Source organism: Tetrao urogallus, assembly GCF_951394365.1.
Source record: "Tetrao urogallus genome assembly, chromosome: 25".
Classification (NCBI taxonomy): domain Eukaryota; kingdom Metazoa; phylum Chordata; class Aves; order Galliformes; family Phasianidae; genus Tetrao; species Tetrao urogallus.
This window is the reverse complement of record NC_136838.1, coordinates 3,555,748-3,569,633: the sequence shown is the minus strand read 5'-3', so window position 1 is coordinate 3,569,633 and position 13,886 is coordinate 3,555,748. Positions and strand designations below refer to the sequence as shown.

The window sequence follows — 13,886 nt, the reverse complement described above, 5'->3', positions numbered from 1 at the left end:
AGTGCATGGCATGGCCCTGCTGTGCAGCCCCACTGTGTGTTGTGCTTCTGGTGCACGGCCTCAGTGCACAGCAGAGCCCCAGTGCGTGTCCCAGTGCACAGCCCAGCCACGGAGCTCAGCTGCAGCACTGACTGCAACCCCAGTGCACAGTCCAACTACACAGAACAGCCCGAGTGTGTGGTCCCAGTATATGGCATGGCTCCAACACATAGAACAGCTCCAGTGCATGGCTCCAGTGCCTGGTGTAACACTGGTGCTTGGCTCCAGTGCATGGTGTAACCCTGATGCACAGCCCGATGCACAGCACAGCACAGTGTGCTGCACAGCGCGGTGCATAACCCCAACCTGTGGCACAGCACAGGGCACAGCACCACGCACAGCCCCAGAGCTGAACCCTGCCTCTGTGGCCCCTCCAATGCATCAGCCCAGCCCAGCTTTGACCCACGGTGGTGCTGCAGCTGCACACAGCACAGAACACAATGCACAATGCACACTGCACAGTGCCACTCGCACCCCAGCACTCTCCCCAAGCCCCCACACCCCTCATCCACCCCCCTGCACCCAGTCCCACGCATGCACCATCCCTCGATACCCTTTCACCCCAGAGGGGCCCCAGCAGGATGTGCACACTCAGCTCTTTTCCAGCCCTGGCTATTTAAAGCTGGACAGCACTGTGAGCCCTCTCCTCCCCCTGCACTGCGAGCCCTTGGACTTTCTCCCACAGCCATGAGCTCAGGCACAGCTCCCATCTTCACCGAGGGTGAGGACTGCAAGGCTGCATGGCGGGAGGCTACAGCTGCCTACAATGCCCCCGACACCCACCTGGAGATCCTGGGGAAGCCGGTGATGGAACGCTGGGAGACCCCCTACATGCATTCACTGGCAACTGTGGCTGCTTCCAGGGGTAATGGGGACAGCGAGTGGCACTGGGGGGCATTGGTAGCCCAGGTGGGGGAATGGTGACACTTGTGCTATTGTGTCAGTGGTGACATATTCCTGAAAGGGGCTGGGGGAGGAGGAGGGGGGCTGCCACCTGCCTGCAGTGCTGGCACCGAAGTGGGGGGGGGTCACAGCTTTGCTACAGGCAATTGTGCATTCCTATTGCAACGGGCGGGGAGTGAGGGGGGAGGCAGGAGAATGTTGGGGGCTTGAGGGGCTTCGGAGGGGCCAAACGCCAGGGGAAGGCTTCCAGTGTTAACCCCTTGCTGCCAGGTGGCCGTGTGCTGGAGGTGGGCTTTGGCATGGCCATTGCTGCCACCAAAGTGCAGGAGTTCAACATCGAGGAGCACTGGATCGTGGAGTGCAACGACGGCGTGTTCCAGCGACTGGAGGAGTGGGCGCGGGTGCAGCCACACAAGGTCTGTGCTGTGTTGAGCTACGTTGGGTTGTGCCATGCAGTGCTGTGCTGCGCTGGGCTGCGCCGGGCCATACTATGCTAGGTGTGGGGCTGAGCCCCCCCTGTCCTGTTCCCCCCATAGGTGGTGCCACTGAAGGGGCTGTGGGAGGACGTGGTGCCAACGCTGCCGGATGGGCACTTCTCTGGTAACACAGTGGGGGTTGCAGGCATTGACCCCTAGGACTGGGGGAAGATGGGGGTCCAGAGGCATGGAGGGAGGGGGGAGCAAATGTAAAGGGGACAAATCAGAAGATGGCAATGGAGGGGAACCCCATGGTGGCAAGGGGCCTCTCCCAGACGCCCGCTGCTCTTCCCTGTGCAGGAATCCTATATGACACGTACCCGCTGTCTGCACAGACCTGGCACACGCACCAGTTTGCCTTCATCAAGGTAGGGCAGCAGGAGCGGGGTGGGAGGTGAGGGCAGCTGATCAGTGTGGTGCCTCTGACCCCCCTCTCCAATGCAGGACCATGCCTTCCGCCTGCTGCGGCCCGGGGGGGTCCTCACCTACTGCAACCTCACCTCGTGGGGGGAGCTGCTGAAGGGCAAGTACAGCGACATAGAGAAGATGTTTGAGGTGAGCTGGGGGGGGGGGGGGAAGGGGGGCACACGCTGCCACCAGCACGGACCCTCCTGCAGGTACCTGCAGGGCTGAGAGCTCAGGGGGGAGCATCACAGCCCCCTCCCCAGCCCAGCAGCATCACAGATGGCTGAGACCACAGCTGGGTGATTCCCCCCCCCCTTCTCTCTTGCAGGAGACTCAGGTGGCACAGCTGCTGGAAGCCGGCTTCAGGAGGGAGAACATCAGCACGGCGGTGATGGAGTTGGTGCCCCCCCGGGAGTGCCGCTACTACTCCTTCCCTCGGATGATCACCCCCTGTGTGGTGAAGCACTGAACAAAAAGGTCCCTGCGGCTGCAAACCCACAGCGCAGCGTTGACCCAAAGGGGCTCACGCTGTCCTTTACTCTAAAAACAATTGTTTGTGAAATCGGGGGGTTCTGTTTCCGTGCAGAAGCCAAACGTGCCAGGCCAGGCAGGAGGAATGGGGAAGATGGGGCAGTTTGAGGCACGTTCCTTAGAACTGGATTTCCCATGAGTTTCCAGTGAAAGTTCCCTCATATTTTTGGCTGATGCCCGTTTTAATAAGCTCTGATTCTTACGACCCTCGTACAGTTCAATAGTGCATAAATGACGTTCCCCCTCTCTACCCAGAAGGGCTAAAATCCATTAAATCAGACTGAAATACACAATGGCTATTTCTGAGCAATTTATTTTCGCCTTTCGAAGCGCACCTGTAACTGCAGACCATATGGGTGCACAGCACAGGGGTTCCCACAACACATCCACTGCCAGACCGATGCAATTCCTTCTGCTGTACACATCGAGGTGTGTTCCATCCCTTGTAGGAATTAAGAAACAAGCAGGCAGAGCTGAGCTCATGGACACCACGGGGTTCCCCTGGATGTGTGCTGATCCCATAAAGAACCCCAGCACTGACAGCAGCCTGCAGCTGGGGGAGGATCCAGTGCCTGAGCTGCTTTCATTGTGAAAAGGAAAACAAATCCTGCACAGCCCAGCTGCTACAGCAGAGCTGTGTGTTCTACCTGAGCCAGAGGACTTCAGGCCTCCTGCAGCAACCAACCACACTCGGCAGCTGCAACTCCTAACGAAGCCAAAGAACAACCCAAGGTTTCATGCCTCCCTTCTCCCAGGCATTTATTTCACTCAGGATAAGAGCAATGTATTAAAGACAGGGCAGCATCTTAACCACGTACAGTTTTATTGGAAGGCCTGTGAGAACGGATATCTTTGTGCGTAGAAAGCAAGTAGGTGCCGCAGGCAGTGAGGGGGAGGTCATAAATAAGAGCCTATTTCCTATACCAGATCTGAATCTTCTTCTCTCGTTTGATTTTTTTCTGAAGCTGCAAGATGCCGTACAGCAAAGCTTCAGCCGTGGGTGGGCAACCTGAGGGGGAAAGAGATGGGTGGCATCACCAACTTCACGGCAGCCCTGCTCCAACCCAGCCCCGTGGCTGCTCTCCTACCTGGCACATAGATGTCCACCGGTACGATGCGGTCGCAGCCCCTCACCACAGAGTAGGAATAGTGGTAGTAACCCCCGCCATTGGCACAGCTGCAAAAGGTGTTTGTTAAGCACAGCTCAGTGAAACGTTAGCAGAGGCAAAGGCAAATGTTAAGCTGGCACCCGAGGGTAAGAGGTGCTTCTGCGTGTCGTGGGGAGTGAGTGCTGGGATTTGCAGGGGGGCCGTTCAGTTTGAGCACAGAGCTGTGTGCCGCCCGTGGGACCTGGCTGGGAGGCAGGCTGCACGTGTGCTCTGAGCTGAATCAGACCAAGCTCAACCACTTCCATGGCTCTTACGAAGCAGATGTGGAGGAGCCCCTTTGCACACTGCAAAACCTCTTTTTCTTTTTTTGTCACATGCACAAAGAACGTTTCTAGAACTCGTTCTGTCCCATCCATCCTCAAGTTCAGCTGCACTCAGATCCAGCAGCACCGGGTCAGTTCTGCTGTGCCAACACTGTGGCTTCAGAGCCAGAGATCCACAGATCCCATATTTGATGCTGCGCAGTGGAAACATTAAGTCCAAAAGCAAACTCTGAGATTTTGAGCATAGCGAGGCCTACAGAGACAGCCACAAATAAACCAACAGAATCTTTCATCGGAAAGAGCCAGCAATTCAGAGGGACCTGACAAAATACTCTCCTAACCAAGAAGAAACGTTGATTTACTTTATTTCGTTAAATATCAAAGCCTTCTGTAAAGGGCTGAAAGGATGGAGCTCCCTCCCCCTCAGCCACATGGTTTCCCCCACCCAGCTTAAGGTCGTTACCTTCCCATGGAGACCACATAGCGAGGCTCTGGCATCTGGTCGTAGACCTGCAGGACACAGACAGATCAGAGCGCTCTCCATCCACGCACAGCCCCCCTCGAGGCACCCATCCATACCTTTCGCAGGGCTGGAGCCATTTTGTTTGTCAGGGTGCCAGCCACAATCATGACGTCGGCTTGGCGGGGGCTCGCTCGGAACACAACCCCGAAGCGGTCCATGTCGTAGCGGGGAGCTGCCATGTGCATCATCTCCACAGCACAGCAGGCCAGGCCAAACGTCATCGGCCACAGGGAGCTCTGCAGTGGAGACAGAGGGGTCATAGGGTCACAGAATGGCCTGGGTTGCAAAGGACCACAGCGCTCATCCAGTTCCAACCCCCTGCTGTGTGCAGGTCGTCAACCAGCAGCCCAGGCTGCCCAGAGCCACATCCAGCCTGGCCTCGAATGCCTGCAGGGATGGGGCATCCACAGCCTCCTTGGGCAACCTGTTCCAGTGCCTCATCACCCTCTGGGGGAAAAACTTCCTCCTAACATCCAACCTAAACCTCCCATCTCAGCTTAAAAGCATTCTCCCTTGTCCCACCACTATATGCCCTTGTAAACAGCCGTTCCCTCCCTGTTTATACAGGTATCAGAAAGCCATCATGAGGTCTCCCCGGAGCCTTCTCATCTCCAAACTAAACAAATCCAGTTCCCTCAGCCTTTCCTCATAGGAGAGGTGCTCCAGCCCTCTGATCATCTTCTGGACCCATTCCAAGAGCTCTGTGTCTTTTTTGTACTGAAGGTCCCAGATCTGGATGCAGTTCTGCACATGGGGCCTCACAAGAGCCGAGTAGAGGGGGACAATCGCCTCCCTCTCCCTGCTGGCCACTTCTCTTTTAATGCAGCCCAGGATGCAGCTGGCCTTCTGGGCTGCAAGCACGCACTGCTGGCTCATGTCTAGGAGTTGGGAGGGGCACACTGAAAGCAGAGACGCCACGCAGGTGATTGACAGAGCAAAGTGCTTTAAGACAGGAGCAGCGACTCACCCTCCGTGCCCAGTTGATCAGGTCATCGAGTTTGGTGATGACGTATTCCCCCCTGCTCGTGGGGACGTAGGACTTTTTCGGGACAACAGCTGAGCTCTTTGGCTGCGCTTGGATGGAGCTGAGAACAAACAGGTCGCCCTCAGTTATTAAGCACGGAATGCGTTAGCATCGAGATGTCACTTCCCAGGGAACCCACAGAGATGTTCTGCTCCTTCCCAGCAGCAGTGGGGTTTCACCCCGTGAGAGTAGCCTGGCTGGTTACCTGTCTGCATGTTGGGCTGCACATGTCTGATGGAGCAGCTGAGCAGGAGGGGATGTCACCGTGCTGGGCCTGCAGGAATGAGAGCCACTGCCACCAAATCTCACCCGGCTCCACGATGCAGAACAAAAGCGATTCGCTCAGAGCCGGGGGGAGGGGGAATGGGACACCCAGGGAGCCCCATCTTTTACCCTCAGCCGCCCCCCTCCCCAAAACCCCCCGGCCCCGCTCACCGCCAGGCCAGCACGGCACGCCGCGGGAGGCCGAGACCTGCAAGGAGAGCACACGGAGCTCAGCGAGGAGAGCACACGGAGCTCAGCCCCGGCCAGTGTTGGGGGACGCACCCGGCCGGCGTTCAGCGCGTCCCAACCCGGAGCTGAACCCGGAGCTGCCACCCAGGATCCCCGCCATCCCGCACCCCGGCCCGGTCCCACCCGCAGCCCCGCACGGCCTCGCCCCGCTCCCCGCCGCCCCCCGGCCCCGCTCACGGCGCAGTGCCGCCATGTCCCGCAGCCCTTCAGGGGACCTCTGGCCGCGGTGCACCGCACACAACGTTCCGGCAGCGCGCGGTCCGCTGCTTCAACGCGCCGGTGGAAAACGAGGGCGGCGCGGGAGGTTCCGCTGGGCGCGGGGCAGCGGCAGAAAGCAGACGATCGGCGGCTGTGTATCCGAGGTTCCGGTGCGGCCCCAAGCGCAGCGCCCTCTCCGAGCATATATATACACTAAAAAAAAAAAAAAAAAAAAAAAAAAAAAAACCAGGAAACAAAAACCAAGCGGCCGTCCCTGGGTGGGCTCGAACCACCAACCTTTCGGTTAACAGCCGAACGCGCTAACCGATTGCGCCACAGAGACCGCGCTGCCGGCGCCGCCCCGCGACCGCCGCTGTGGGAATGCGGGCGGGCGGGGCGCTGCGGGAACGGACGGAGCGGTGCGGGGCGCGACCGCCTCCTCCGCCCCGCGCGAACCCCCCTGCAGCCCCCCTCTCTCCCCCCCCCCCCCCCCAACGGCGGAGTCAGCTGACAGGAAGTGGGAGGCCACCGCTGTCACGCAGCCGAAATAGCTCAGTTGGGAGAGCGTTAGACTGAAGATCTAAAGGTCCCTGGTTCGATCCCGGGTTTCGGCAGAACGTTTTGGCGCCGCCGCAAAGGGCGATTCCCTTCACCTCCCCACAGCCCCATTTTATTTTTTAACGCAGCGCTCAGCTTCGAGTTTATTGACACGCACCCCCTTTCGCTGTGATGCCCCAATTAAGCATTCTGTAACTGATAACCGCCGTCACACAGCTGCAGCACATTAAACTTCAGCTGGAGCAGGGCTTAAGTACAAATCAGAAAAAGAAACACGACTGAAAGCATGCCTGGAAAACATTATCTAAAGACAGGCTGCAAAATAGGGCTGCTTTTAGAAAGGAAAAACAAAAAAACCCAGCTTTTTCTTTTTAAGCACACACAGACCTCATTGGCTCCCCCCCCCCCAGCCACAAAGAGCCAGGACTGAGTTTGCTTCACTCAGAACCAGTTTTATTCCTCACACCTTTAATGACAGATAAAGGAAAAGAGCCAACCCCGTCCCAGCCTTTGGCTCCGCAACGCCAGCCTGCATTCTTCTGAGGACAGCAGAGGCTTCTTTCCCAGAGTCCACATCAAGGGCACAGAGCAGCAGCACACACACAGCTCACAGCACTTCCAGCAGCACAGAGGTGAGAACAAGGACTGAAGGTACAACTGTGCGTGGTGGTAATGTAATGCAGCACTGTCACAGCCGCAGCTTTGGAGATGTACACAAGGCTGGGGTGTAATTGGGAAAGCGTTTGCTGCCGTTCACACGCTGCCTGCAGCCATCAGCTCAGCCTGAAGCCTCTTCCTCTCCAGAATTTCTTCGTCAAACTCTTCTCTCTCCCTAAGAGCAAGGAGGAAGGCTGTTAATTCAAGCAGAAGTCGAAAGCGTTCAAGCTTCTGCAGAGCTCTGCATGTCGCAGGAACTCTGTGTTTAGCCATCCCAGCATTTAAATGAGACCCCTTGTCTTGCTGGGGTGGGTGCTGAACTTCCCACTGCTCCACACAGACAGTAAACCAACGAGGAAAACCCGGAGATGCTGAACATAGGAACGTACCTTTTGCTCACAGATGGTCCTTTCATGTATTTCTCTTCTGCCTTTTTGTAGTCTATATCGTCCACAGCAGAAATGGCATAAATGATAGCCTATAAAAGCATTTGGTTCATTGACAAGAGCAAAAGAAAAACCTAAGTTACAAAATTAAAAGCAGGCTTGAAGTCCTGCTCATTGGCTGAGACATCTTTGGGATGAGACTCCCTTTGGAAACCTGGATGCACCTTTGTGGAGGGAAACCCGGTAGGTGCTACAGATTTGTCCTTCAGCACACCCAGGACACTGCTTTTACAAGGAAAATAAGATTCTCTTAACAGCAAATCTGCTCCCACACCTTACCAAGGTTTTCCCCAGGCAAAGCTCCTGAGGGAGCAAATTTAGGCCCAGCCCCTTGAGCTCAACTGCACTCAGGGCAGCAGGTGGGCTCCACTACACCCAGATCATTCCAGCAGTCACTGAGCTTAAGCTACGTTATCTACTTCCACATTCTCTTTATTCAGTGTTTCACGTTTACTTACTTCAGGCAAAAGGACATCTAAAATAAATTTTACTCCATCCCCAAGCAGCCGACGGAGGTCTGCAGTGTCTGTTTCATGGTACGCCACTTCCTTCAGGTAATTCACCACCAGCTCCAACTGCTCCTCATCCTCTAAATAAGTTTCCACGCAGGTTCCGTACTGCCGTGAACTCAGGAAGTCCTTCATCCACCTGGACTCCTTCCTGCACTTCAGAACGGCCAGCAGGTGCTCCTCTGCTCCTTTGGTCTTCACGATGAACTCCACGATCTTTTTGTTGGCTTTGTCCCTGGCAGCCCTGGTCCTGTCAGGCAGCAGCTTCCTGCAGGGCTTCTGAGGGGAAGTTTCTAACGCAGAGTCCTCCAGATCTTCCTCTGCTACGTTGGGAAAGGTCATTTGGGCTGAGCTCTGCTGGTACTGCTTCCTGACAGGGTAGCCTGCAAGAAAAGCCACCACCATTCAAACTCAGGTAAAATAAGGGGCTTTCTGGCATATGCACTTATATGCAGACCCCAAATAAAGGCTTTCTTGATGAGGAGGTTTTGATGAGGAGGGCTTTTCCTTCCCCTCTTGAAGGAGGGGGAGGGACTCGCCTTGAAAAAAGAAATCACACTGCAGAAGGTATTGAGATGAACACGAGCTTTGAGAACAGCTTGCTCCAATGTGAAGCCGTTAACAACCAGCTCACTGATTACACTGAACTTCCTCTGTGGGATTGAAAGCCTCAGAGCACAACCAACAGGTTTCAGCGTGCCTCACCAACCCAACCCAAACACTTGTACCAAATCAGAGCCAAGCTTCTCTCCTAGAAGTCCCAGCAAGAAACCTCCCTGCCAATTCACTTACTGATATCATCAGCAAAGTATTCCAAGAAGGATCCAGTAAACGAATGGCAACCTGAAAAGCCCAGAGAACAGGTTGTTATCAGTCCAGCTACGGCAACAGAGCTGGCAGCCTCAGTTTGTGACTGCAGGTCTGGCTGCCTTCAGCACACAGCACTCACCCACTCTGATCCGATAGTCAGAAATCAACTGAATGCACCACTCAATTTCCTGGCAATAGTCTTTTTTGGCTTGGTCCTGCAAGAGAGGAGCCACACGCAGGTCTAAGTGCTGCCTGTCCAAGGAGCAGCAACAACTAATCCAAGCTCACCCCATTTCTTTTATATTGCCTTGCCATTCAACTTCTGTAATTAAGCACTGGTGGCTTTGGCATGTGGAAAACAAGTGAAAACACAGTTGGAACCCTAAACAACCAGCTCCCACCCACTGCCCACGTTCTCAGCAGCACCCATAACCTGACCAAGGAGAAGCCTATTCCCATGGTATAATCTAGTTTGTGCAACACAATTATGTTTAAGCAATGTATTGAGTGGAAGAGGATCTTAGGAGAGAGCAGCCAAAGTGAGAGCAGACACCCGGTAGGGTAAGCACACACTGCGTGCAAGATGTTTTGTATGCACTGCAGCCAAGGGTTACTTGTAGCACTTACAATCAGGTCCTGCTTTTCTTCACAGTCAAAGTGCTTCAGGTTCCGAAGAGACACTGAGAAACTTGTTGACACACACAAAAAAACCACAAAGTTAGGGATGGAAGGCGGCCAAACCTGCAGCTGCTCCTTCACAGGGCTTTCACACCTTCCCCAAAAATCAGCCTGAGGAATTCCCTAGCACAGCTCACGGAGGAAACAGAACAGAGCCCAAAGCAGAGGAATCCCACCTGATCCCAGCCCTGCCATCCCACCAACAGGAGGCTGCCCAGCACCTGAGCAGAACCCACAGCGCTCACCTCTTGTTCTTCTCGCTTGTGTTGCCCTCTATGAAGAGCACGTTTGCCTTCCTGTGCTTCCGCTTCACGTTCTTCACCTGCAGACAGAGGAAGGGCTGATGGCATCAAGTCTCACATCCTTACCAAGAGGGAGCACCTGCAGCCCTGCCTCGAGCCCCACGTCACAGCACCCCATGCAGCACTTCTGTTATCACACCAAGGATTTATTTAATCCTCAGAGAAGGCTGCAGTTGAACTCGTGATACAGGAGCTGAGGAGGAATCCTCTGCTCCAACAGAAGCAAACGCTCCCCAACCACATTTATTTCACGTGTGCTTTATTATGTGCAGCTTTTCTGTTATCCTTGGTTTCACTGCAGTTTCTGATTTAGCAGACAAGCACAACAGATTCCACACAGGACAAGAAGGGCAAGAAAGGCTCAAGAACTGTCAGTTGTTCCCCATCAGCCCCCAGCAAACATCACATCCCTGTGAACAGCGAGCTGCTCTTACCACTGCTGGCCAATATGGGTATCTTTGCCACTTGCACCACACCAAAATCCCTTTGTCAATTGATTCTGGTTCTGTAACGAAAAAATAATGAAAGAGAAAAGCAGGAAAAGTGAATTCATGCTGCCTCATCACACAGGGAATATCCAGCGAGTTCTGCTTTGATGCTTTTACAGATCCCAACTGAAGTAGCACAACATCCTGCCCTCACACAAGGCAAGAGCTCTGAATATACAGAAATTATATTCTGCATACAAGATAGAAGCTCAGAAGTCTCAAATCTCAGACCCTTGCCCAGTTTCACATTGTGGCAAGAAATGCTGTTCCAAACAGCCCTCCTGCAGCACCCGATGAAGGCGTTTTATTCCAAGCCTGAGCAAAGCTGGATTTGTTTGCTAGAAAGGTGAGGTTTCACCATCAGGGTTTACCAGAACTTGTCAGCAAGTCAGCAGCACGCAGAAACCAACAGGGCATGCTGATGCTGCTGAGGTCTCAAGGAAATACCACCCATGCCTCACCTTGATGAGACAGAATGCTGGGAAGCTCCTCCTCCTCCTCCTCCTCCTCCTCCACCAGATCTGAGAGCTGACACAGCTTCTCACAGAACGGCCTCTCAGAAGACACCCCTGAGGGCTCCAGTCCTGCAACAGCAACACAGCTGTGAGCGTGGCACAGCCCTCACCCTCATCCCAGTGTGAGAGCAGCAGCATCACCCCGCAGCAACGTGAGCCACGGGGCACCTGTAGCACCACACAGACCTCAGCCTGGGTAAACAGCCTGAACATGAGGCAAAAAAAGGGAGAGGAGCCATAGGAAAGGATGCTGCTTTCAGGATTCTGTACCCTTCTGTCCCTTTATATAACCTGAATTCCCCAGGGCTTAAAAACACAGAAGGATTCAACCCAGCAGCTCAAGAACCACCTCCACAAAAACACAACTGCTACAGGGATAAACGGCGCCTGTGAATCAGAAGGAATGCAGATTGCACACCCTAAGAGCAGCGTGCCCACCTTCCTCTTCCTCAAAGTCAGGCAGGTGGAACTCCTTTGCTCTGTCCATAACCTCAGGCGGCTCATCCTCATCCTCCTCCTCTTGCAGCCGAGAGAGAACGCCAGCAGACAGCACTCTGCAGTCACACAGCCCAGCTGAAGGCTCAGGGCTGTTTCTGCACTCCTTTTTCCTGGACGAGGACTCGCCTGCCTCGGCCTCTTGTTTTCCTTTCGCTTGCTTCAGACTCCTTGCCTTTTTCCTCTCATTTACCTGTTTGGCTCTGTTTCTATTCTCTCTTCCAGTGCTCCTCTGCGAGACAGAGGCATTTTTGGAAGACGAGCGCAGTAACATCTGGGCTCTGGGCTGCTGCCTGGTGCTCACCCTGCTCCTGCCAGGCAGCGCCGTGCCAGAGCTGCAGGACGCAGACACAGAAGCGCCTTCAGCAGGGGGCTGCCCTCGGCCTTTGGAGGAACCATTTGGAAGCGACCCAGGTGATCCTGCACCTCTTGCTCTCCTTCCTTGCTTACATTTCTCCTCCTTTAGCTTCAGTGAGGCTTTATTACTCGTTAGGGATTTTTTCAACTGTCTGGGCTTTGTTTTTTTCTCTCTTGATAACGGCGGCGATCCTGGCGCCGTGCAATTCTCGCTGTCTGAGTTTGATGTGTTGCACAGCTCCCCAGTGCTACGCTTTGAGAGTTTTGTTCCGTTTTCATTCACTCCAGGACTCTCCTCTGGAATTAAAGAACACCTCAGGTTTTGTTTTTTTGTACCAGTCCTCAGGTTGGGGCTATTTCTCTGCTTTCTTTTCCTGTTGAGGCTCTCAGACTCCAAGTCTTCCTTAGAGAGTGGCTGACAGCTGCTTAATGGGGAAGATGAGAGAGACCTGGCACCGTTTGCCCAGGACAAGCGAGTACTCGGCCCTGCCTTTGAAGGTGGCTCTTCTCTGGTTGGTACATTTTCTTCCAAGGAATCCAAGGCAGTTTTAAGAGCACAACGATATTTCAGTTCTTCCACAGCCTCATCCGGATTTATCTTTTCACCTGATGAGGAAGAAGAGGCAGTAAGCACAACCACCCTTGTTAGCGTACCAGAAATAGAGTTGCATCTACGCTACACCCTTTTCCTAAGGCAACATCGAAACCATCTGTGATTTCTGAGGCGAAGCAGCAGACAGCACAAGGTAACAACGCCATGCAGGTACACACAAGTTCCCTCCCCATTCCTTCAGGAGAAACCCAAGTGGCTTAAGAACATCTAGTCTATTTTCTGTCTTCACTGATTTAATGGGAAGAGAAAGGGGAGAAAACCACAGGAGACACCCCTGGAAACACAACAACACTATTTTCCACCAAACTGAAGATCTGATTTTCTGAGCACAAAACGCAGCAGGCAACAAATGCTCTACGCTCACTTAAGTTAGAGACGATGTCCTCTATGCTCGCTTCCTCCAGGGGCACAGCATCCTCCTGCTTCACACTGACCCTGAAAACACACCAGAATGAGGCTGCGAGTCACTCAGCTGATTGCGTGCATGCTTTCACATTAAAGCTCACATATTTTTTTTTTGCTTGCATTTAAGAGCAGAAAGAAAATGGTAACAGAGATACTTCACCTCTCTTTTAAGCTGATTATTTCAACCTCCAGAACCTCCTGTGCGTTGGCGATAGGGGGATCCTCAGCAAGCCCAGGCTTTGACAAAACCTACACGAAAAAAAGAGGCATTTCAAGTGCCTTATGAGTGCGTGGAGGCTGCAGGACAGGCCTGACTTCACAACGACTTTCAAAAGCATTTCGTTGCTTTCTTTGCAATATATCCCCCTTTTCCCGACTCAAACGCTCCCAGGGAGCCGACAGCACCCAGCTGAGCCGTCAGCCCCGCCCCTCGCGTGGATCACAGCCCCAATTTCAGCCCTGTTCCCACACACCGGGGCTGCCATCCTCACCCTTCTCCATCCCCCAGCCTTATTTTACCTTCGCCGGCCACAGCCGCCCCCTCCAGCGGCACAGGACGCAGCCCCGGTTCGCCATGCGTTTCACACAGGGAAGGAGAAGCTCTGAGGTAAAAGGAATAAAGCATGACCAGAACTCGGGGCGCTCCGGCCGCCTCCTTCCAGCCCTCCGCGGCGTAACGCAGCACTCGAGCGGCTCTCAACCGCCACCACGCGGCGCTTTAACTCCCAAACGGCGGCACCGCCGCTACCGGAACCCGGGACCCGGATACCGAAAGCAGCGAACGCCCGCGGCCTCCGCCCGGCGGGAAGGAGGGGAAGGAGGAGGAGGAGGAGGAGGAGGAGGAGCCCCGCTCCGCCTCGCCCCGCCCCTCCGCCCGCAGCTGGGACGCCGCCGCCTTCCCGCCCACCGCGCCTCCCCCTGCGCATGCGCCGCCCTGCTCCTAGCAGCGCTACAACCAATCGACTCCCTGCTCCTCCTGCTTCCCACCCTCGCTGCACGGCCAATCAGT

General features: G+C 54.6%; 3 protein-coding genes across 3 annotated transcripts; 1 reads left to right on the top strand and 2 right to left on the bottom strand.

The window, feature by feature from the left end:
* Positions 1-726: 726 nt before the first annotated feature.
* GAMT (guanidinoacetate N-methyltransferase) lies at positions 727-2,292 on the top strand (the record flags this gene model as incomplete). Its single annotated transcript, XM_079546829.1, has 6 exons — positions 727-904; positions 1,213-1,358; positions 1,479-1,542; positions 1,719-1,786; positions 1,863-1,973; positions 2,152-2,292. 6 exons carry the CDS (start codon positions 727-729, stop codon positions 2,290-2,292), a joined length of 708 nt encoding a protein of 235 aa, XP_079402955.1.
* Positions 2,293-3,160: 868 nt separating this feature from the next.
* On the bottom strand, positions 3,161-5,946 carry NDUFS7 (NADH:ubiquinone oxidoreductase core subunit S7; the record flags this gene model as incomplete). The annotated part of the gene is made up of 8 exons (XM_079546769.1): positions 3,161-3,363; positions 3,443-3,531; positions 4,250-4,296; positions 4,366-4,545; positions 5,277-5,394; positions 5,539-5,607; positions 5,769-5,805; positions 5,880-5,946. 8 exons carry the CDS (start codon positions 5,944-5,946, stop codon positions 3,266-3,268), a joined length of 705 nt encoding a protein of 234 aa, XP_079402895.1. The 3' UTR covers positions 3,161-3,265.
* Positions 5,947-7,257: 1,311 nt separating this feature from the next.
* PWWP3A (PWWP domain containing 3A, DNA repair factor) lies at positions 7,258-13,453 on the bottom strand (the record flags this gene model as incomplete). Its single annotated transcript, XM_079546676.1, has 13 exons — positions 7,258-7,434; positions 7,649-7,737; positions 8,164-8,597; positions 9,007-9,057; positions 9,164-9,239; positions 9,652-9,712; positions 9,948-10,024; positions 10,439-10,509; positions 10,954-11,076; positions 11,446-12,465; positions 12,837-12,907; positions 13,038-13,126; positions 13,397-13,453. 13 exons carry the CDS (start codon positions 13,451-13,453, stop codon positions 7,356-7,358), a joined length of 2,298 nt encoding a protein of 765 aa, XP_079402802.1. The 3' UTR covers positions 7,258-7,355.
* Between the last annotated feature and the right edge of the window lie 433 nt (positions 13,454-13,886).